This window comes from Eublepharis macularius, chromosome 14 (assembly GCF_028583425.1).
Source record: "Eublepharis macularius isolate TG4126 chromosome 14, MPM_Emac_v1.0, whole genome shotgun sequence".
NCBI classification, from domain to species: domain Eukaryota; kingdom Metazoa; phylum Chordata; class Lepidosauria; order Squamata; family Eublepharidae; genus Eublepharis; species Eublepharis macularius.
Window position 1 is genome coordinate 56,915,533 of NC_072803.1, and position 22,266 is coordinate 56,937,798.

Here is a 22,266-nt window from a genome sequence, read left to right on the forward strand (position 1 = left end):
GCAACCTCTGCATCTTTGCTGAGCAAAGAGCTAATATGTTAGCTCCGTTTACGGCTACCTGCTGTGCAGATTACCATCTCTTAAACTTCTTTTCAGAGTCAGTCAAGAGGACTACAGAAACATTGACAAAATTTATCTCTCAGGCACTAGAACTGGAAGTCTCTGTCTGTGTCAACTTGGGCTCATTCGGATTTGTTATCCTTCTGCCGGGCCTGCCAGACAGAGGTGTTCCACCAGGCATATGGTGGTTGAGGCAGGCGGGTCACCTAAGGTATTTGTATTGGCCCCCTGCCATGGGGGGAGCACATGCCCTCCTAGTTTTCTGCAACCATCTATAACTGGCCACCCTGCCCCACAGGTTATCTAGGCTGAGTGGGTGGGGCAATATGTGTGTGGCTGTTTTTAGAAATTTATGTTGCTATTGATGTTTATATTGCAGCTAAATTTTATTCTCTTTTATTGTACATTTTAAAATGCTCTGATCCGCTCTGAGCCTGCTTGCACGACAGCAAAACAGAAATTGAATTAAATAAATAAAATAAATAACCACTGTGACCAGTCCTGAAACTGTCTTGATCAATTGGATTCTGGGGACCTTGATCTAATTCTTATAGCAGAAATCTTGATATTCTAGGTTACTTTTAAAATTTAATCGCTTTATTTTTTAAAATTATTATATGAACCTTCTGATTTCTGAATTGTGTTTATATGGCATTGTGTTTATACTGTACTGGGCCAAGCACAAGCTGTTGTGCTTTATGGACTATAATAAAAATATGAGATTCATACATCATGGGTAATCAGAGTTAGTTTTAAACCAGGATTCCTTCATTGCCATCCATGCAAGAAACAAGTTGGATTCCTGTGCATTCAGTTTTAACGTGTCCCTGAAATGCAGAAAGGAGAGAGAGAGAGAGAGAGAGAGAGAGAGCTCCTCCTCTGTTTCCCAAATAGTAGAACTCAGGGGCACTCAATAGGGCCAATGTGCTGTAGATTAAGGACAGACAATACACAACACATAATTAACTTGAGGAACTCATCGCAACAGGGTGATGTGACTGCTGCTGACTCTGATGGCTTTAAAAGTGGAAAGGGCCCTCAGTGACAAAGCTGAAGTTGGTTCCCAGTTCGCAGTTCCTTATTCGCAGTTCCTAGTTCCTTATTCACAGAGCAAAACACAAATATTGAGGGAAATTGAAAAGCTCTGCACCACAAAATAAAGACTGTAGGAGCACATAGGAGGACCCAGAAGGGCTTTTTTTCAGTGGGAACGCGGTGGAACGGAGTTCCGGCACCTCTTAAAAATGGTCACATGGCCGGTGGCCCCACCCTCTGATCTCCAGACAGAGGGGAGTTATGGACTGAGTGGCGCAGAGGGCGATCTAAACTGCCCTCTGTCTGGAGATCAGGGGGCGGGGCCACCGGCCATGTGACCATTTTCGCCGAGGGCAATTTAAACTTTAAAAAACTCCCCCCTTGTTCCAGCTGACCCAAAGTGACATCATTGTGCGGTCTTGAGTTCCACCACCTCTTTTCCCAGAAAAAAAGCCCTGGGACCCAGTATATATCCACTTAGAGGGCAGAGTCTACTGAACACGGAAGTGTATGATATGTGCTCCTACAGTCTTTATTTTGGGGTGAGAGCTTTTCAATTTCCCCCAATATTGATGTTTTGATCATTGAATAAGGAACTAGGAATGCGAATAAGGAACTGGGAACTGGGAACCAACTTCAGCTTCGTCCATCAGTGGCTGTGATGGGTAAATGAGCCTTCTGTTTTCAGAGGCAGTACATGAATGCCAGTTGCTGAGGGGTAGCAGCAGAGATGGAGACTTGGCTTTTGTTCCTCTGTGGTCTTCCAGGGTACTTGGCTGGCCACTATGGGAAACAGGGTGCTAGACTAGATGGATCATTAGTCTGAGCCATCATGGCTCTATTGATAAAGGAGCTCACTAATATTTTCTGAGTCTGAGCACCTTTATATACATGTGTAGTACTCAAGATGCAGCCATCCAATAGTAAGGACCTAGCTGGATGAAATACTGGTAGATCCTCTATTATTTATTTATTTTATTTAACTTCATTTATGCCCCGCCTTTCTCTCCAATGGTACCCAAAACGGCTTACATCATTCTTCTCACCACCACCTTACAACAACCCTGAGAGGTAGGTCAGGCTAAGAGTGTATAACTGGCCCACAGTCACCCAGCTAGCTTCCGTGGCAGAGTGGGGATTCAAACCCACATCTCCCAGATGCTAGTGCGTCACTCTAGCCGCTACACCATGCTGGCTTTCTCCATTATTGATACTTGGCCATCCAGTGCTATTTATAGCTCAGCTTTAAATAAACTGTGATTTGATCCAGCAGGGATCTTCCTATGTTCTTATACTTTTAAGGTAGAATGCAAAAAAGAAAAAAAAAGATTCTTATACATACAAAGCTAGCATGTCAGGGAGAAAGGCTAGGCTAGATCATAAGTTAGTTTTCTGTATACAGGGAGGTTTGGGACCGGGAGGAACACTTGTTCTTATGAACCTCCTCTCCCTGCAATCTGAAGTGGTACAGGCCAGACACAGGTTGATCTCCTCGGTGAGAAGAACTAGTCCTCTCTCATTGCCAGGTTGTGCTGCTACATCTCTGTTGATGCTACTCCACCTTTCTTTTCTAGAACTCTGAAAACATCTTTCTCAATGTGGACGACAAAGAAACCAACAGAACCAAACTGCCTTCCTTTGCCAGTGGTGAGGAACTCTTGATGTGGGCCAAATTAAATTATGGGGGTGTCTCTTCCTTCACCAGTGTAGAAAGCCCCCAGCGGATCCACTTTCAAGTGGGCAAAGGTGAGTCCCATTAAGATCTTGATTAAAGTGTAACAGGAATACCAGATCCCTTCCTTACAGACCTCGAAGGGAATGCTCAGACATCATTCTCTTCCTACCCACCCTCTCCCAAATCATCTGTGTGGGCCTGGGAGGCAATGTGTGATCGACGTGTCTTCTACTCTACCTTTTCACTGGGTTTTGTTACTGTTGGATTTATTGTTATGGTCTATTGATCTTTCATATGCTGTTTTGAGCCATTTCTCATCAGAAAGGTGGCCCATTGAGGGATGGATGTGGAATCCTAAGCAGAGTTACTCCAGTCTAAGCCCATTGACTTCAATGGGCTTAGACTGGAGTATCTCTGCTTAGGATTTCCACTGTTAGTTAAGTCAATTTCTTGGCAAACTCTCCAGGAAATGGTTGGAGGCATCTTACAACAATGCAAAACAAAAATCGGTAGAATTAAAATTAAACAAAACAACAACAATGGAAGCAATAACCAAAACACACACCAGCTCATGTATAAGACCTATGATAAAAAGCTGAACAATCGCCAGCAGTTAACCAATCAAACCAGCATGAGCCAGTTTGGTGTAGTGGTTAAGAGCACGGGACTCTAATCTGGAGAGCTGGGTTTGATTCCCCATTCCTCCTCTTGAAGCCAGCTGGGTGACCTTGGGTCAGTCACAGCTTCTAGGAGCTCTCTCAGCCCCACCCATCTCACAGGGTGTTTTGTTGTGGGTATAATAGTAACATACTTTGTAAACAGCTCTGAGTGGGCATTAAGTTGTCCTGAAGGGTGGTATATAAATCAAATGTTATTATTAGGATGATGATGATGATGATGATGATGATGATGAAGAGACACCAAAACCTGCTCCCCCCTGAGCTTTAAGATCCCTCTCACTGTAGGGAGGATGGTTCCATATTTATCCTCCTTGCAGGTTCCACATCAACACAGGGCATTTTCCCTGGCTAGGTGTAACGCTATGCCATTTGCCATTTTATACGGCAGATTTAACAGGACACTATTCAACCAGCTATTGCCTATGTAAACAAAATTGTGTTGAGTCAGTTACACACGTTCTTCTGCATTGTCATGTGTATGTTGATACACGTCACACCCATTTAAAATCTGTCCTAGCTAATATGACGGACTGCCCTGATTTGCTCAAAGTTCATAGATTGCTGAATGATTCTTTTCCCGAGATAACTGAGACGGTGGCTACGTTTCTCCATGCTGCTTTGAAGTGGCATCAAAGATTATCACAGAATTAAGTTATGATTGCTTTTTCCTTTTATTGTGTCTATATTTTAATAACTTGAATTGCTGATATATGCCAGTAAAGGCTAACTTGACTTGATCAAGACAAACATAGTAGCAGCACGTAGCTAAAGCATAAAGGCAATTTAAAGCAGCATCAAAATCTGTAATGAATGAAGCAAGTTCAATAAGGCAACTACAAGTGAAAACAAAAAAGCAGACAAAGTCAAAGTACAAATCAATACAAAAGACTGGCAGGGTTAAGATTCAATAAACTTAACTGGAGCTGCTCATTTACCTTATCCGTGTTGATGGATGAGGCTTTTGGAAAGTGGGGGGGGGGGGAATCCACAAATCCACATCTGGGCTTGCTAGTCAACCAAAATATGTGGTCGCTGCTGACCTGTCTTGAGATGGTTTCTCTTGCTGCTTTTTGCAACTTATCTTGAATATATTATTCTTTTTAAATGAATATCAATATTCTCATGGTGCAGTTGAAAGGTATACAATCCAGCAACCTAGCTGTAACTAACTAAGACTGTCAGGAAACTTTGGTTATGCCATCTTGACTTCCACAATAGAGGAATGGCAAGATAGAAATCTATTAATTTATTTCATTTACATCATTTCTTTCCATTAAGGAACTCAGGGTAGCATACTTGGTTCCTCTTTTTATTATCACATCAACCATGAAGATAGATTAGGCAGCAGAAGAGTAACTTATCCAAACTCACCCTTTCTGTCAGAGCTGGTGTTTGAACTCAGCTTTTTCTGGTCGTTGGACCAAATTTACACAATGTGTGTGTGTTATGAGTTGGGTTGGGGATCACCCTCCTCTCCCCCCGATCTGATGTGCTGTCACATGTAAGATCAGGGAACTAATGTTCACAAGTGCTCTGGCTTGGGAGCAGGTTTTGAGTGGCAGCGTTTTCCCAAGCTGAAATGGCCAGGGAGGAGGCTTGTTTGCCGTGCTGTGGAGTTCCATGTGCTGCAGTCAGTACACCTGGAGCCCCACAACAGGACAAAAAAGCAGCACAAATGTCCTCCAGTGGGCATTTCAGCTCAGGAAAAATGGCATGGGGGGAGGCTGAAGCCCCTCTCCACTCCCGATGCCATGCTCCTAAACCGAATCAGTCCCTGGAGCACTTGAGAACATTAGTTCCCTGATCATACATATGATTACAAGTCAAGTCAGGGGAACTCCAACCTAACTCGTGTCACACATATCATGTAGTGTGGCCCTAAGCACTACGCCATACCGGAGCTAAGTGGATTAATTTATCCAGTTAATCCAGTTTGGTGTAGTGGTTAAGAGTGTGGGACTCTAATCTGGAGAACCAGGTTTGATTCCTCCTCCTCCACTTGAAGCCAGCTGGGTGACCTTGGCTCAGTCACAGCTTCTAGCTCTCTCAGCCCCACCCACCTCACAGGATGTTTTGTTGTGGGGATAATAACAACATACTTTGTAAACCGCTTTGAGTGGGTGTTAAGTCATCCTGAAGGGCAGTATATAAATCAAATGTTGTTATTTTGGAGCAGGTTTGGGGATCTTACTGATTCTTTCTCCCCTCCCCCAAATCTGTGATGGGGCCATTGTCTTCATGAGGAAGCCAAGTTTTAAAAGACAGATCTGAAGGCTTTTTCAATTTCACCTCTCTAGAGCTGGCAGAGATCACTCCTTAGAGAGTTTATTTCCTCTTCTCCCAGAAGGCTCTTCTCTTCTGGGAAGAGAAGAGGAATTAAACAAACTCTGGGAGGAATGATCTCTGCCAGCTCTAGAGAGGTGAAATTGACAAAGTCTTCCGATCTGTCTTTTAAAACTCGGCTTCCTAGCTAACATTGCATCTCCCTTCACTTGAGTGTCTTCATGTAAGTGGTCCCGTATAGAGAGACTGTACAGTCTGGCCTGATCAAGAATGGAACCCTCATGCCCCAAAGGACTGATGGTCTTTGTGTGTTTTTCAGAGATCGGCACTTCTGTGGACTGCGTCCCAGAGACAGATTTTGATGCTGGGCAGTACTTTGAGATGGAAGTCATCTCCTCTGAAATCAAAAGCTGTCCACACCCCAGCAAGCATCCTGGGAAAGAAGCACATATCTTGTGGCTCCACCAGGGCAATCAGGACTCTGGGTAATTGGTGGGGGGGGGCTATCCAAGTTCAATAAGTTTAAGTATGCTTAAGCTAATTTATTTCAATGTTATTTAGGTGTCTCACTCATTGCTTGATTTTTCGCTTGTGTGTGTGTGTGTGTGTGTGTGTGTGTGTGTGAATGCAGGCTTGTGAGCAACACGTAGTGCACAATTTCATGAGCTTCAGTGGATTTTTCCCAACTCTGTTTTTCCAAACTCCATTTAACCTAAAGCACAAATGCTCCTTGCTTTTTGTTAAATCTGGTTGGATGGATACAGCATACAGCATGTGAAGGAAGACCCATCAGCTCAGGTTGTAATTCCTAAGGGTATGAGAAAGTACCCAAGAGTTCCTTTTGCCGTTTGTGAAACAGTGGAGGATATGGAATTTGATCAGTCAAGAGAATCCAGCCTGCCTTCTGAATCCCATTATTTCCAACACTCTATTCTTTCTAACACTCTGGCAAAGACCGAACACTTCTTTGCTGATATCAGCAAAGATAAGATATCAGCAAAGAAGTTGTCTTAATCCAAAGCCAATTCCAATGTTTCCTAGGAGTAATATAATACAAATCCTTCTCTTGTTTTTTTTTCATAAACCTTTTTCCCCTAACTTTTCCCCTATGATTCATCCTAATTTTAAATTCTCCTTATTTTTCCTTTCAAGACATTGGCTTCTAATATTTTTTTCAAATGATGTTGTATTCTATATAGACCAATGCTTCCTTAAAAATCAGAGGACGTTCCTGATCTGGAAATACTAGAAAAACTGGTCTGCCCCCCTGCCCCCCCTTGTGCTGAGTAGCACAGCAGGCTTGGGAGTGGGGCGTTTGTCCTTTTTAAAGTCAGCTCTTGACCCAGGTTGTTGCTCAACTCCGGTTTTATTTGACAGCATGCCAGTTTACAGATGGGAGCAGGCTCGTCCCTGTTGGGGAGTTGCTTCAGTTCTAGGCCCCCGCTGCCTCTTCTCTCCAATGGCCACCCCAAACACTCAGTGCTATGACTCCTTAAGAGCCACCCAGGGATTGGACCCGCCCTCAAGGTTATGGCACCATCGTCTCTCTGCCAAAGGTCCAGGGGAGTACCCTTTCCACCCATGTGACTAGAGCTGGGCCACACCTGAGCTACTGGTCTGTGTTGTGTTTCGCTCACTGTGGGCCCTGCTGGGGATCTCCCCCCCCCCCGGTACCATTACCCACTGATGCATCTCTTTAAGACAGCTTCCTTATATTACAACCCTCCCATCTGCAGCAAAATAGCCCTCTTGAATAAGACTAAAGTAAGCTAAAGGACTAAAGTATCTGAAGCTGTGGCTCATGAAAGTTCATACCCTACCCCAAATTTGGTTAGTCTTATAGGTGCTACTGGACTCTTGCTCTTTTCTACTACCAAAGTAAGCGAATCTCTTGTATAGCACCTAGCACAATGCTGATGATAAGGTAAAAAAAAAAAGTGTGATGAGATGAACGGATAATGTGTGTGATGTTCTTTGTTTGAAATTGTCCAAGAGCAGAACCTGTTTGAGTGGCGTATGGATTGTTAGAAGGAAATTGTCTACCCAATCGCTCGCTTACCCTTCGTCCTGGATTTTATTTTTCAGCACGCAGGCTGTGGAGCTGAACATGAATGTGACTTGTGACAAAGGAGACCCTTTTAAGGAGCTGAACGTGGCCCTGGTGCTTAAAAGCCGGCAGAGTCTGCTGTGGAACATTGGCTCTGTGCCTCATTCTGTGCAGTTCTTGGTAAGGCCGGCTCAGAACCACCAGTGATCTCTTGCTGCTGAAGCTGCAAGTTTAGGGTACGGAGCAGGGAAGGCTGGAAGTCCCACTCCCTTCATAGCTTGGCCAGAATCGGGGCTGCCTTACTAGTGTCCAGTCTTATTTACCGCACCGGCTTATGTTTGCAATTGCAAATGCCCCCAGATACAGTTTTTCTGCATTCACTCCCAGGCATAACAGCAAACAATGGTTTGTTCTAACTACAGTTAGTTTGTAAAATGGGATGATGATGATGATGATATTTGATTTATATACCGCCCTTCAGGACAGCTTAGTGGCCACTCAGAGCAGTTTACAAAGTATGTTATTATTATCCCTGCTACAATAATCACCCTGTGAGGTGGATGGGGTTGAGAGAGCTCTGGAAGAGCTGGGACTGACCCAAGATCACCCAGCTGGCTTCTAGTGGAGGAGTGGGGAATCAAACCCGGTTGTCCAGATTACAGTCCCACACTCTTAACCACTACGCTAAACTGGATGTGGACTGGTATGGTATAGCCTGATCTTGTCACATCTCGGAAGCTAAGCAGGGTTGATATTTTGATGGGGGACCTCCAAGGAAAGCTTTGCAGAGCAGGGCCGGATCTAGGGTTGCTGGCGCCCAGGGCAACCCAAGTCTGACCTTGTGCGCGCGCACAGCCCGCGTGTGCTCCAAGCGCTGCATGATGACGTCACTTCCAGACTTGGGTTGCCCTGGGCGTCAGCAACCCTAGATCCGGCCCTGCTCTGCAAAGCCTTCCTTGGAGGTCCTCCTCTTTGACGGTGCCAGGGGCAGACTACCCCCCCTGCCCCCCCCCCCCGTTGATCCGACCCTGTTGCAGAGGAAGGCAATGGCAAACCATCTCTGCATCTCACTTGCTGGGCTCACCATAAGTTGGTTGTGACTTGACAGCACATAACGTATGTAGTTTGTAAAACTGGGAGTCAGCTCATGATTCATTATTTATTTATTTAAAACATTTTTATGCCCCTTTTCCACTCAAAAGGAGGACTGATAGTGGACCGTGTTTACTTAATTACTTAAACTCTGGCTTGCCTCAACAAGCATTGGTTTAATTACCTGCTCTCTGTAGCTTGGGAGGGCGTCACCAGAGAACAGGCCGGGATGCCTGCATTCAAACATCCTAGTTAACACCAACTAGAGTTAATAATGAACTTCACAAATCTTGGCTACAAATCTTGATTTGACAGACTCTCGCTTACCATGGTTAGTGGAATGCCTTGCATTCAGTCATAGTAACCACAGTTAGTTTAAATTTGCATGGGGTCTGAACTGAACCACTGTCACATTGCACCATGGGTTTGATATTCTGGGTGGCACTGGAGTTCTGTAACTGTAACTTGTGACATGTAATTTGATGCAGATTTGTGTGTGTGTGTGTGTGTGTGTGTGTGTGATGCCATAAAACCTTCCCTCTGAAGTTGCCAGTTTCTCCAGGGGAACTGATCCCTGAAGCCTGGAGATCAGTTGTCATTCTGGGAGAGCTCCAGCTCTCCCGCCTGGAGGATGGAATCCGTATTTGAGCCCCAGTAGGCACTCCGGAATAAATGTTCCCATACCACGCTTGACAATCTTCCCTATAAATTCTTAAAGCAGCCGGGAGTGGAGCTGGACTCTGGAGTTTTCACTAATTCTGCCATGAAATCATCTTGAAGTGCTTCTCTGTAGCGCTTCACAAACTAAACATGAAAGCACAGTTTCACAAAGATACTAAAAGTCTCCACTGGTTTCTCCTCTAAAAGAAGCCGCAGTTACCCCGTCCTCCTTGGGTTTTTTTCTTACTGATTGAGTCTTTGTGCTGCATGAACAGTAGAAATCCAACAGGCATGCCATTCCCCAGGATAGAGATTCAGTGGTGTATTGATGGTACTTCTGTCTGTTTGAGAGCTGAGAAGTGTAGCATGCCTTCTGCCAGGAAAGTAGTGGGGCTGCTTGAGGAGAACCTACAGCTGCCAAAGACCATTGCTTTGAAAACTCTGCTTCTTTTCTATGCAGGCATCTGGCAAATACAGCTTAAAGCAAATGAAAACGGGGGAGATTAATGGCATAACCCTCCCTGATAGCAAAGAAGACCTGATCAGAGAGGTCCATAACAGAGGCTTTGACTTCATTGCTTCCTATACAGAGATACCATCTGCCAACCGCATCACCATAGAAGTAGTCAGATGTGGTGAGTCTATAGGGTTACCAACTCTGGGTTGGGAAATGCCTGGAGATTTGCCTGCAGAGCCTGGGGAGGGCAAAGCGGAGGGGGTGGGTTTCAGCAGAAATGTGATGTCATAGAGTCTACCTCTTGAAGATGCCAGTTTCTCCAGGCAAGCTGATCTATTTGGCAATCAGTTGTAATTCCAAGAAAACTCCAGGTGCCACCTGAAGGCTGGCACCACTAAGAGCTAAACTACATGATACAAATTACACAAGGATGCTCAAGTGAAGGAAGACGCAATGTTAGCCGGGAAGCATAGTTTGAATTTTACCTATCTCTACAGAGCTGGCAAAGATCACTCCTCAGAGGGTTCATTAATTTCCTCTTTGCCTCCCTGAAGGCTCTGTCAATTATTAACAAAGTCTCTCTGAGAAGTGATCTTTGCGGTTCTGTAGAGAGATGAAATTAACAAACCCTCTGAGGAGTGATCTTTGCCGGCTCCAGAGAGGTGAAATTCAAACTGTTTCCCAGCTAACATTGCGTCTCCCTTCACTTGAGCTTCTTCGTGTAATTCGTCTCGTGTAGTTTAGCTCTTAGAGTCTGGATCAGATGCCAGTGGAGCATCTGGCTTTCATCACGGGTTAAAATGCTGGTGGCAATTGGCCGATTGAGGGCCAGCTGTGGGAAGAACTGGGAGGAACAAACTTGAGGACTGGGGGTAGTAGTACAGACCTTTGACTGGTTTGAACATTTTTAAAAGGCACCAGGCATGTTTGTCAATCGAATTGTTTATTCTGCACCCTTTCTCCCCCTCCCTCACCTTTGAATTTTTAAAAAGACATTTTTTAAAACCCGGAGAAAGGAGGGGGGTGATTTCATGTTTGTCAAAAAGGCCAGCCAATCAGCACTCTGCAGAGATGCCTTCTTTTGGAAACAGAAACACCTGACTGTTCCTGAACCTGATTTGGCATGGACGCCTGCGTGTCTGTCAAAATGCAGACATCCCCTGGTGCCTGTATGCTGCCCAGTTATTTCCCAGCCTTTGGGAACTCCACAGAGTCCAGATTCGATAGCGCTCATTGGGGAGGGAGCGCCACTGCATTAGGTGGAGGTGAAGCTCAGTGAAACGGGCCAGGGAATTCATGGCAGAGGGGAGACTTGAACTGGGATCTTCCTACTCGCAGTGCCATCCTAAGCAGAGTTACACCCTTTTAAGCCCGTTGACTTAAGTGGACTGAGAAGAGTATAACTCTGCCCGGAATGGCACTGTTAGTCTTTTAGTCTAATGTCATAGATGTGTCCAGAACCATTGAGGGCCAAGTAGAAGCTACAACATTCAGGGGACAAAAGCATGGCAGAGGAGAGGCAACCACAGACATTTATTGCTTCCAAATAGGGCCCACAGAAGAGCTGGCAGACACAATTCCTGTTACTAAATCAATATCCCGTTACTCAGCTCAAGCTTGTTTCCTTCATCCCATTGCTGTTAAGGATAGTAGGAGCTGAACATTTCTGTAAAGTTGAAAGCTGTGGCAGCAACTAAGACCAAACAGGACTTACTCAGTCTCCTGAAATTCTGTAGTTGCAAATTTTACATGGATTGGCATAGAGGGTTCCCTATTTCAATATGCCTTGTGATGCTCAATTTAGCAGAACAGCCAGCGGTGACCATATCACTGCCGCCCAGCAGTCCTGCACACGACACAACTGAAGAGACTGTAGGACTGCTAAACATTGTGAAGCCATGGAAGTGCCTGGAGAACACTGTGGAAGTCGCCTTGGCCAAGCAATACTTGCGGGTAAGCAGCTCAGTAGCATGGAATGTATAGAATTCATTTTATTTATGTCATTTATAGTCCGCCTTTCTCACTGAGGCTCAAGGTGGATTACACAGTGTGAGATCACACTGTGCTGCTGTAGCACAGGGGTTAAGTGGTATAGCTGCGAATCAACGCTCTACTGGTTCAAATCCCACTACTGCCATGAGCTCAGTAGGTGGCCTTGGGTAAGCCACTCCTCTCAGCCTCAGCTCCCCAGCTGTCTTGTGAGGATAATAATAACACTAACTTGTTCTCTGCTCTGGGTGAGGCACTAATCTGTCTAGAAGAGCGGTACATACGCACAGTTGTTGTTATCAGTACAGTCAATATCAAGAACATTTCCATAAACAATGCCATAGAGTGCTAAGGGGTTGAATTGGGGCACAAGCAGACATAACTCAGAAGAGGTCCATAGTTAGAATATTCTGTGAGCTGTGGCCAGGGCTGGCTCCAGTGTCGCTGGCACCTGAAGCAGCTTAAGGCTGCTGCTGTGCACGCGCGTGCCAGACTGCATGATGACGTCACTGCGTGTGATGTCATCATGCAAGGCTGGCGCGCACACAGAGGGCCTTCCAGCCCTCCCGTTCAGCTGCTCTGTGGGCCAGGCTCAGCCCGCAGAGCAACTGAATGGGAGGCTGCCCGCTCAGCTGCCCCGCACTGCCGCCGCCAGCACATGCTCCTGGCCGGGCGCAGCAGCTGTGGGCCAGGTGCGGCAGGTGGCCGGGGCGGCGCACTGTGGTGTGCATCCTCCCAGCCCTCTGATTCAGATGCTCTGCGTGCTGCCCCGGCCGCCAGCTGCGCCTGCGGTGGCAGCATCACAGAGCAACTGGGCGGGAGGGCTGGGAGGCTGCCCGCTCAGTGGCCCTGCGCTGCCGCCGCCAGTATGCACTCTTGGCCGAGTGCAGCAGCACGGGGCAATTGGGCAATTGAGCTCCGTGGCACACGCCCCCGCCTCGGGGCTGGCACCCCCTCCGGTGTCTTAGCGCCCGAGGCGGCTGCCGGCTCGGCCTCAGTGGGTGGGCCGACCCTGGCTGTGGCTCATGAAAGTTCATGACCCACCACACATTTTGTTAGTCTTATTGGTGCTACTGGACTCTTGCTGTTTTCTACTGCTACAGACAGACTAACACGACTACCCATCTTGATCTATCTCCATGTATGAATAATTATATATAAATAGACTGTGGTGATATTGGTGGAAGGGAGATGTCAGCCCAGATAAGAATTTAATATATTGCTGATTTTTCCATTAGCCTTTAAACGACCCCATCACGGCTGTCACACTTCGAGACCCTCTCTGCATGGCGCAAGATAACACAACACATTTTGTTCTGAGAAGCTTCTTGGGAGATTGTTCCACTGTGGTGGAGAAGGGGATTCATGTCCAGAATGAGGTCAGCACTGCCGCCTGTATGCTTCAAACCGTTCTTGGTATGATTTGTCCCCTTTTCTGTGTGTGCTGGGCTCCAGCTGCATCTTGCTTTACCTGGGTTGCCTACAAGTTTGTGGGATCCTTGGACAAGGTGTTCCCCTGGTCCTCCATTAGGCAAATCACCAAAGCCTTGTCTATTTGTCTTCTCCTCACTCAGACAGACAGGAAACAGACAGCGGTGGCAGTTGCTTCTTGGTATCATAACACCATTGCTGGTCATTCATCCATTTAGCAGCAATATGGCAGAAATAGAAAGAAGGCCAGTTCCTCCTCATTGTTCCTTGGAGGACATTCATTCATTCATTCATTCATTCATTCATTCATTCATTCATTTCTCATTCATTCATTCTCATTCATTCATTCATTCATTCATTCATTCGTAGCCCGCCTTTCTCGCCGAGACTCACAGCGGATTACATAGTGTGAGATTAGTACGATCGGTGTCAAGGCCATTTCCAGACAGTATCAAGGACATTTCCATAAACAATGCCATAGGGTAAATAAATACAAGTTGACAAAGACATAGCATTAGCCAGGATCCAATACAGAGCTGAAGAAATGTTGAAACAGAACACAATCAATTCTAGGGCTGACATTAGACATCATGAAGCATAGGTAGTACATAGGAGTACCTATTTAAAGCAACAGATAATGTGCAAGGCAACATAGTGGTGACGTCTATGGTCCCAAACTCATTAGCGGAGCATCTGAGACCCCCCTCCCTACAACACAGCCCTCCTATCTGAGTAAAAAAAACCTTTTTGAATAATTCAGTTTTGCATCATTTGTGGAAAACCAGGAGAGTGGGGGCTCTCCTGGCCTCCTCAGGCAGGCCACTGCAGCACCCATATGGCTGTGCTGAGTGCCAGGCTCAGGCGATTATCTCATAGCTGCTAGCCACTCAGCTAGCTGTGCACTTGCCTGGTATGTAGCAACAGGCCCAGCCCCTTTGTTGCCCCCTCCAGGTCCTCTCTGGTAAGATCCACAGATTCCTCTGCTCATTCAATCATAGCCTGTCAAGGAGCTGCGACATGAGCCATCAGTCCAGGGCTTTTTTTCAGGGGGAACGCGGGGGAACGGAGTTCCGGAACCTCTTGAAAATGGTCACATGGCTGGTGGCCCCGCCCCCTGATCTCCAGACAGAGGGGAGTTTAGATTGCCCTCCGGAGGGCAATCTAAACTCCCCTCTGTCTGGAGATCAGGGGACGGGGCCACCAGCCATGTGACCATTTTCGCTGAGGGCAACCCACTGAGTTCCACCTCCTCTTTTCCCAGAAAAAAAGCCCTGGCCATCACTATGGACAGCAGCCACGCATGTATGCCCAATTGCTCACATGTTCCTTTTTCTTTTTTATCACTCCAGTTGATCCTGACGTTGGCTTCTCAGCAGCAAGTCACGGTAAGGAGAAAAGGGGCACCCGGGGGGGGGCACTCCTCACTGCACAGCTGTTTTGTTTGTTTTAATTTAAGTAAGGTGACGACAGGTGAAGAATCAATGCCGAATCAAAGTGAAGAATCAGTGATGAATCAGCTAACATGCTTTTACTTGATTAAATGGATGCTCTGATTGTTGTTGTGGGTTTTCCGGGCTGTATTGCTGTGGTCTTGGCATTGTAGTTCCTGACGTTTCGCCAGCAGCTGTGGCTGGCATCTTCAGAGGTGTAGCACCAGAGAGATCTCTGTCTTTTGGTGCTACACCTCTGAAGATGCCAGCCACAGCTGCTGGTGAAACGTCAGGAACTACAATGCCAAGACCACGGCAATACAGCCCGGAAAACTCATATCAACCATCGTTCTCCGGCCGTGAAAGCCTTCGACAATACATCGATGCTCTGATTATTGGAGTGGGGAGCGGCCTTGTAGCTTTAGGCTGCTGCCCTTTTTCCCATCCCAGGCCCTCCTGAGCACCTGCTGCCTCTACAGTTCCCTGTGCTACCTTCACCTGTGTGCTCAGAGTTTGTCTGTGGAGCTGGCCTCTTGAGTTTGGCAGCTGGAGGATTTCAGGGGAAAGCATGTTTCAGGTTGCCTGCTGTCCTTGGGACCTGGCCAAGTGCACCTCTGCCCCAGCCGGCTGTTCTTGTCTCACTGAGGTGCCTGCGTCTAGCTGAGCCCAATCTCTAGCCGGTGAGTGCTGGCCCCACTTCCCTTCAGGCTTGTCTTGGCTTGCAGGCCTTCCCAGGCTTTTCCAACACCTGGCCTGAAGCTCTCGCTGGCCTGCTGTCTCCGGCATCTTCCCCCTCATCTCCAGATTCTTTCCCTCGGGCTCTTCCTCCCTCTCGCTCTCACTCTCTGGCCACAGGCTCCACACTTTCCACCTCCGCTCACCCTGTTGCAGGCTGCATGTCTGCCTTTTGAAGTTTGCGCCTCCCAGCCCCGCCCCTCCTGCAGGTTGCTGGGTACCACTGCATCACATTATTTTTAATGCAAGTGCTTACAAAGACACTGGGGGTCAGAACACACGAGATGAACTTCTCATGAAGAGCACTTGATTGGTCCCGCAATCTCTGCTTGGAATGGTAGTTTAACACCACCACCCCCAAGTGAAGTGGATTTTCTTGCAAAGAACAGCCACTCAACTGAAGAGATTATCTTTCAAAGAGATTCTCTCAAAGAGAAGCTGATTCTCTTTCAAAAACCCAATCAGCTGGTTTTTCTTCAGCTGAGAGACGGGGGTGGGGTGGGGGGACTCCGAGTTGCAATTTCCTGCTGGGAGGGACAAATTTCTCTCTCACACACAAAACACCTTGGCTTTTTTCCTGTCTCTTGTTACGCTGTTCCCTGCCCCCTTCCCAAGGTCTCAGAGGATTTTTGAAAGAGTGTGTGTGTGTGTGTGTGTGAAACTTCCCCCTCCCTCCCCAGCTAAGAATCACATTGAGCAGATGGTTTTTTAAACTACATTTCCCAGGGATCATTGCAGGATCCAACATTTGCCCATGAGTATCATGTGTTTTGACCCTAGGTGACAGGGCCTCCCATAGATGAGGCATTCCTTGCCTTGCCTTTCCCAGAGCCATCTTAGAAGCAGGGCCGGCGCCAGCATTTCTGGTGCCTGAGGCAAAATACCTGCTTGCTGCCATGCCACGGGGGCACCCAGCTCGGCAGAAGCTGAGCTGAGGCGGGCAGCAGTGGCGAAGGGGCGGAGAGGCGAGTGGGGATGGCGCCTCCTTCTACGTTCAGCGCTTGCGGCGGCTGCCCCCACCGCCTCAATGGATGCCCCAGCCCTGCTTAGAAGAGCCATTCCTCTCTCGTACAAGAGAAAATTCTTCTTCTAAAATTGTGCCTGCTGTGACATGGATGTGTCTCTGGAAAACTGTTTTCAAAAGAGTGCTGGCTTCCTCAGAGCCATTGCTCTATTCATATGCAAAGGTCTGCAGATTTAATGAGTGAATTAATGCCACGAAACCTGCATGATTGATTGGCAAAGATTCTTTTTAGCAGGTGACAGTTCTGAAGTGTAATATTCAGAGAACAAGCGCTACAGTTTTTCCATTCATGACAGCCAAAGTATTGGGCCAAGATCCAAACCACGTGTTAGCCCTTAGTTGACGGACAGGATTTGTCTACTTATCAGCATATAACCAATGGGGATCTGTACAAATAAAATTCTTATACTCTACCCAAAGCCACATTTTTAAAGCAGGTCACAGAATTAATGTGGATGGTCCAGATGACCTTGTTGGGTCTAACCTCTGACACCCCCCTTTTATCTCCTGCAACAGGTGCCATTTCAGTGTGATCTTCCAGAGAAGCTTTCTGTCCAGCTGTATCCAACATCAGAATTTGATTTGCCATCCACAACTGTAGAAGTCAACAAAGTGGCCTATGTGCAGGTATTGCCCATCTCTTGTGTAGGAAGATGGTTTGGGTGATGGAGGCGAAGGTGCAGACCAGAAGAGTATGGTGAGAAAAAGAGAATCTGGGTAGGGCGGCCATGCCTCAAAGGTACAGCATATGTTTGGCATGCACGAGGTTTCAGGGTCAAGTCCTGGCATCTGCAGGAGCTCAGACACCAGGAGAAGGCTCTTCTGGGCTTGAGGTCCTGGAGAGCCTGTCTGGAGTAGGCAGTGCTGAGTTGGTCTGAGTCAGTATGGCAGCTTCATCTGTTCACCAACTATGTGAGACCTCCTAATAATTAGTTCCCTCTGAGGAAACATCCTCCGAAGAACATTGACATTCTTTTGAGAGAGGATAACAACAACAACAACAACAACAACATTCGATTTATACCACTCTTCAAGACAACTTAACACTCACTCAGAGTAGTTTACAAAGTATGCCGTTATTATCCCCACAACAACCACCCTATGAGGTGGGTGGGGCTGAGAGAGCTCTGAGAGAGCTGTGATTCACCCAAGGTCACCCAGCTGGCTTCAAGCAGAGGAGTGGAGAATCAAACCTGGCTCTCCAGATTAGAGTCCTGCTGCTCTTAACCACTACACCAAACTGGCTCATGGATTCCTATCAATCGTCCCATCAGGCCAAGCCATAGTGATACACCGATTCAGAGTAATCTAACAGTAAACCGTCAACAATATTAAATGCCTCTCTTCCACATAAGGCACAGAGAGGTTAGTTATTTGGGGTGTTTCACCAGGTGTGCTAATATTTTAAATAGTGCTGAGATGAACGTGGTGAGCAAAACGTTTGTTTCTGTTCTTAGATTTTGAATTTGCCAAATATTTTCCCGGGATTCATGGAGGGTTTCATTTTAGATTAGGTAGTTTTCACTACCTCCTTTTCACCCACCTCTTGAACTGTCAGCATTTGGGCCTGAGGGTACCTGCAATGGCAGGTAAGACGGCAACAGGCTGAGCTGAAGGCCAGTAATCTGGTGACAAAGTAGCAGGTCCAGGTGAAGGAAGGGAGCAGATTTGAGAGTATCGATATCTGCCAATGTCACCTGACTTCCCAAAGCTGTTATTTAAATGTCCCTGCTGGAACTGAATTCCAGCAGTACCTTAAAGACCAACAATATTATTCCAGTATGAGATTTCATGAGACACAGCTCCCTTCTTCAGATACAAATGGTACAGCATACTGCATGTATTTTCATTCTCTGATGGGGAATGTGAGCCAGAATCTTATAATAGAATCATAGAATCATAGAGTTGGAAGGGATCTCTAGGGTCATCTAGTCCAACCCCCTGCACAATGCAGGAGATTCACAAATACCCCCCGACTGCCCCAGTGACCCCCCACTCCATGCCCAGAAGATGGCAAAACACCTCCAGGATCCCTAGCCAAACTGGCCTGTGGAAAATTGCTACCTGACCTTACCCTGGACATGTAAGAAGGGGCCACATGAACTAAGCACTGATGTAACCCTTCCTGCCAGAAGGAGAGCCCACCACCTCCTGAGGAAGCCTCTTCCACTGAGGGACTGCTCTGTCAAGAAGTTCTTCCTGATGTTTAGCTGAAAACTCTTTTGATTTAATTTCAACCTACTGGTTCTGGTATGACCTTGTGGGGCAGTGGAAAACAACTCCGCACCATCCTCTATATGACAGCCCTTCAAGTACTTGAAGATGGTTATCATATCACCTTTCATTCATCTCCTCTCCAGGCTAAACAAACCAAGCTCCTTCAACCTTTCCTCATAGGACTTGGTCTCTAGACCACCATCTTCGTTGCCCTCCTCTGGATACATTCCAGCTTGTCTATATCCTTTTTAAATTGTGGTGCCCAAAACTGAACACAATACTCTAGGTGAGGTCAAATCAGAGCAGAGTAGAGTGAGACCATCACTTCGCGTGATTTGGACACTATACTTTTGTTGATACAACCCAAAATCGCATTTGCCTTTTTAGCTACCACATCACACTGCTGATTCATGTTCAAAGACCTCTAGATCCTTTTCACACATCAAGTCTTCCCCATCCTATAATTATGCATTTGATTTTTCCTACCTAAATGCAGAAATTTGCATTTATCTCTGTTAAATTTCATTTTATTTGTTTTAGCCCAGTTTGCCAGACTCTTATTTTCCTCTGTTGCCCTCTTTGGCAGGTGTCATTCAGAACCGCTGATGAGAAGTCATCTCTGCAGCTCCAAGAATGTTCCTTAAAAACCACTGGCAAAATGTCTCTGCCATTGATCCACAATGGAGTCTCAGCCGGTTCCTCTGTAGAGGTCTTGAACTCTCCCTACAACCCTACTGGCACAAAGATTCATCGCTTCCGGTTCATGTATGAGGCTGAAGATGGAGGATGGTCAAGTTTGTCTGCCACCCTTGTCTGCCGGGTGTTTTTGAACCACCATGTAAGTTTTCACGTTTGTTTTGTAAGACTCCCATTGGGGCTGATTAGAAGTCACATGGTCCAACAAACTTGCTTGAAGCTTGTCAGTTCCTGGCAGGTAGATCCCTCAGCCCCTCTCCAGTGAACACACATCGGTTCCAGTCAGGGCTTTTTTTCAGCAGGAACGCGGTGAAACGGAGTTCCGGAACCTCTTGAAAATGGTCACCAGCCATGTGACCATTTTCTCCGAGGACAACCCACTGAGTTCCACCACCTCTTTTCCCAGAAAAAAAGCCCTGGTTCCAGTAGAAAAGCTTTATTTAGGATTTGACAGTTCAGGTCTGCACTCCATCACAAAGCTTGGTAGAAGTGATAAGGCAAAGCAAGCAGTTCTATGTTATACTTGATTTTCCCGTGTTCAAATAACTGTTAAGGTTTTGGCACACAATTCTACACGGGTCCTGTGAGAACCCCTTTTAGTTATGGCTAGATATCCAGTACACAATAAGACATTCCCAGCGTCTGGGCAAAGTAGCAAGAGCTGGCACCTGGACTCTCCAAGGTCAGTGTCCGCCTAGAGGTGCATATTTCTATAAGATAACAGGAGAGGCCCATTCTGGGTCTGAAAAAGCAGTACTTACAATAGGAATACAGCTATGGAGAGAATACATCAGGTGACTTCCTGTTTGGGATCCATGGAGGTCTAACGCAGCTCCACTTGCGGAGCTGACCGGACTGCCGTTTTAACCGGCCGGCGGGGTGAAAATAGCCCGCGGCCGACTGCTCTCAGGCGGGGAGCAGGCAAAGAATGCTCAAGACCCTAGGGTGAGCTAGATCTCGGACGAGGGGGGGCTCTACACAACGGGTCCCCTCCCGATCCTTGAGGTCCCACCTTGCGACGGGTCGGCTATAATCTCTGCGGCAGTTTTGGGGCCAATTCGGCTGGCATAAGACCTACATACCCAAGCATCGATTGGGGGAAGAAGCTGAGAGGAGAACTTAAAATCGAAACAGCGATTACAACCCGAGAAAAGTGAAGAGAAGGTAAAGATCATTATCTTCTGAGACGGGACAGATTGATAAAAACAGAGAGGAAAAAAAGTAGATTTTTAAACTGCAACAGACTAGTGAAAAGGAGGGGAAGACTCGGCAGGAATTGAATTTAAAAAGAGATTAAGTTTAAAGAAGTTATTAAAGAAATGGGACTATTGTTTTGAATACCTGTGGCTTTGGAGCTGTGAGAAAAAGACACCATCGCGAGATCTGCTGTGGGAAGACGGGAGACAGGAAGTGCGTAATAACAATAGAGTGGCTGGAGAGAAGCGGCCCTTGCTGGAGGGCAGGAAGTAGGGAATCGCCATTTTTGAAAGGGGAAGGGTCGCGGCTTCAGCGGAAGAGGAAGTAGGCCATCTTGGATTACAAAATCATAGAGAAACCATAGAGAAAAGACGCCCGACATTTTGGACTCTTTAAAATTTAATTTCTATAAGAAGACCGGGACATTTAAAATAGAAAAACGTTAAATTTTACGCCACGGAGTTAAGGAAGAGAGCGGATTCGTGGGAGCGAGCTAAAGCAAGCCCCACGATGTCAAAAAAAGAGTGGCAATCGGCAATAGAAAACCTGGATAAAAACCTGGACAAAAAACTTTTAGATATGATTAAAGAACTTAAGGACACGAAATTGGAGCTGATAAAAGAGGTTAAAGAGGTTACACAGACAGTAAAATCGGAGCTGTCAGAAGTGAAAAAAGGTATGGAAACAATACGAAGTGAATTACAAGGAACGCAGCAGAGAGTTAAAACAGTAGAAGACGCGATGGAGAATTTAGCAGACACGCAACAAACAGAGATGAGATTGGTGAAGGGGAGAATGTCAGTTGCAGAAACTAAACATATGGAGAAGCAGCTACGTTTTCGTGGCTTGCCAGAAGTGGAAGGAAAGTCAGCGCAAGAACAGATGACTGAGGTGTTGGCTGAGTACCTGGGGAAGGAGGAGGAGGAAGTTGTGGCTATCCTAGATGTGGCATACCGTGTGAATTCGAGAATAGCAACCCAGAGGAAACTACCAAGAGATGTGATTGTGCAGTTTACAACACGAAATATGAAAGAGAGGATTGTGACAAAACAGTTTCAAGATCCATTGGAGATTGATGGCAAGACGATTATTATAATGAAGGAACTGCCCAGATCAGTGTTACTGGACCGGAAAAAATATAAAGTGCTAATTCAGATTTTGAAGGACATGAAAATCAGGTACAGATGGGAGTTACCGGAAGGAGTGTCCTTTGAGTTTGGAGGGGCCAAAAAACGCATCAGATCTGAGCGAGAGATGGAGCGATTTATTAAGGACAATGAAAAAGACTTACCAACAAGATTATGAGTATGGAGTGTAAAGTATTATCTTGGAATGTAAATGGACTAAACTCACCGAATAAGAGGAAAAATACTTTTCACTGGCTACTAAAACAAAAATGTGACATTGTTTGTTTGCAAGAGACCCATATCAGAAAGCAGGATGTAAAATATTTAAAATCTGGAAAACTGGGCAAAGAATATGTAGCGGCCTCCAACAAGAAAAAAAGAGGAGTGGTGTTGTACATAAAAGAGGAGCTACAGCCAAAATTTGTTATGAG

The 22,266-nt window shown here is 46.3% G+C and overlaps 1 protein-coding gene across 2 annotated transcripts in view; it reads left to right on the top strand.

Moving 5' to 3' along the window:
* The window catches only part of ENG (endoglin), an 89,372-nt gene that overhangs the window by 45,426 nt on the left and 21,680 nt on the right, over positions 1-22,266 (top strand). Inside the window, exons 4-12 of one of the 2 annotated variants that reach the window (XM_054997636.1) lie at positions 2,670-2,841; positions 6,053-6,218; positions 7,819-7,960; positions 9,993-10,167; positions 11,794-11,942; positions 13,217-13,357; positions 14,759-14,794; positions 17,115-17,225; positions 19,402-19,653. In XM_054997636.1, coding sequence (XP_054853611.1) covers positions 2,670-2,841; positions 6,053-6,218; positions 7,819-7,960; positions 9,993-10,167; positions 11,794-11,942; positions 13,217-13,357; positions 14,759-14,794; positions 17,115-17,225; positions 19,402-19,653 — 1,344 coding nt within the window. The remainder of the gene's footprint in view (positions 1-2,669; positions 2,842-6,052; positions 6,219-7,818; positions 7,961-9,992; positions 10,168-11,793; positions 11,943-13,216; positions 13,358-14,758; positions 14,795-17,114; positions 17,226-19,401; positions 19,654-22,266) is intronic. The other variant, XM_054997637.1, reaches the window with a different exon arrangement.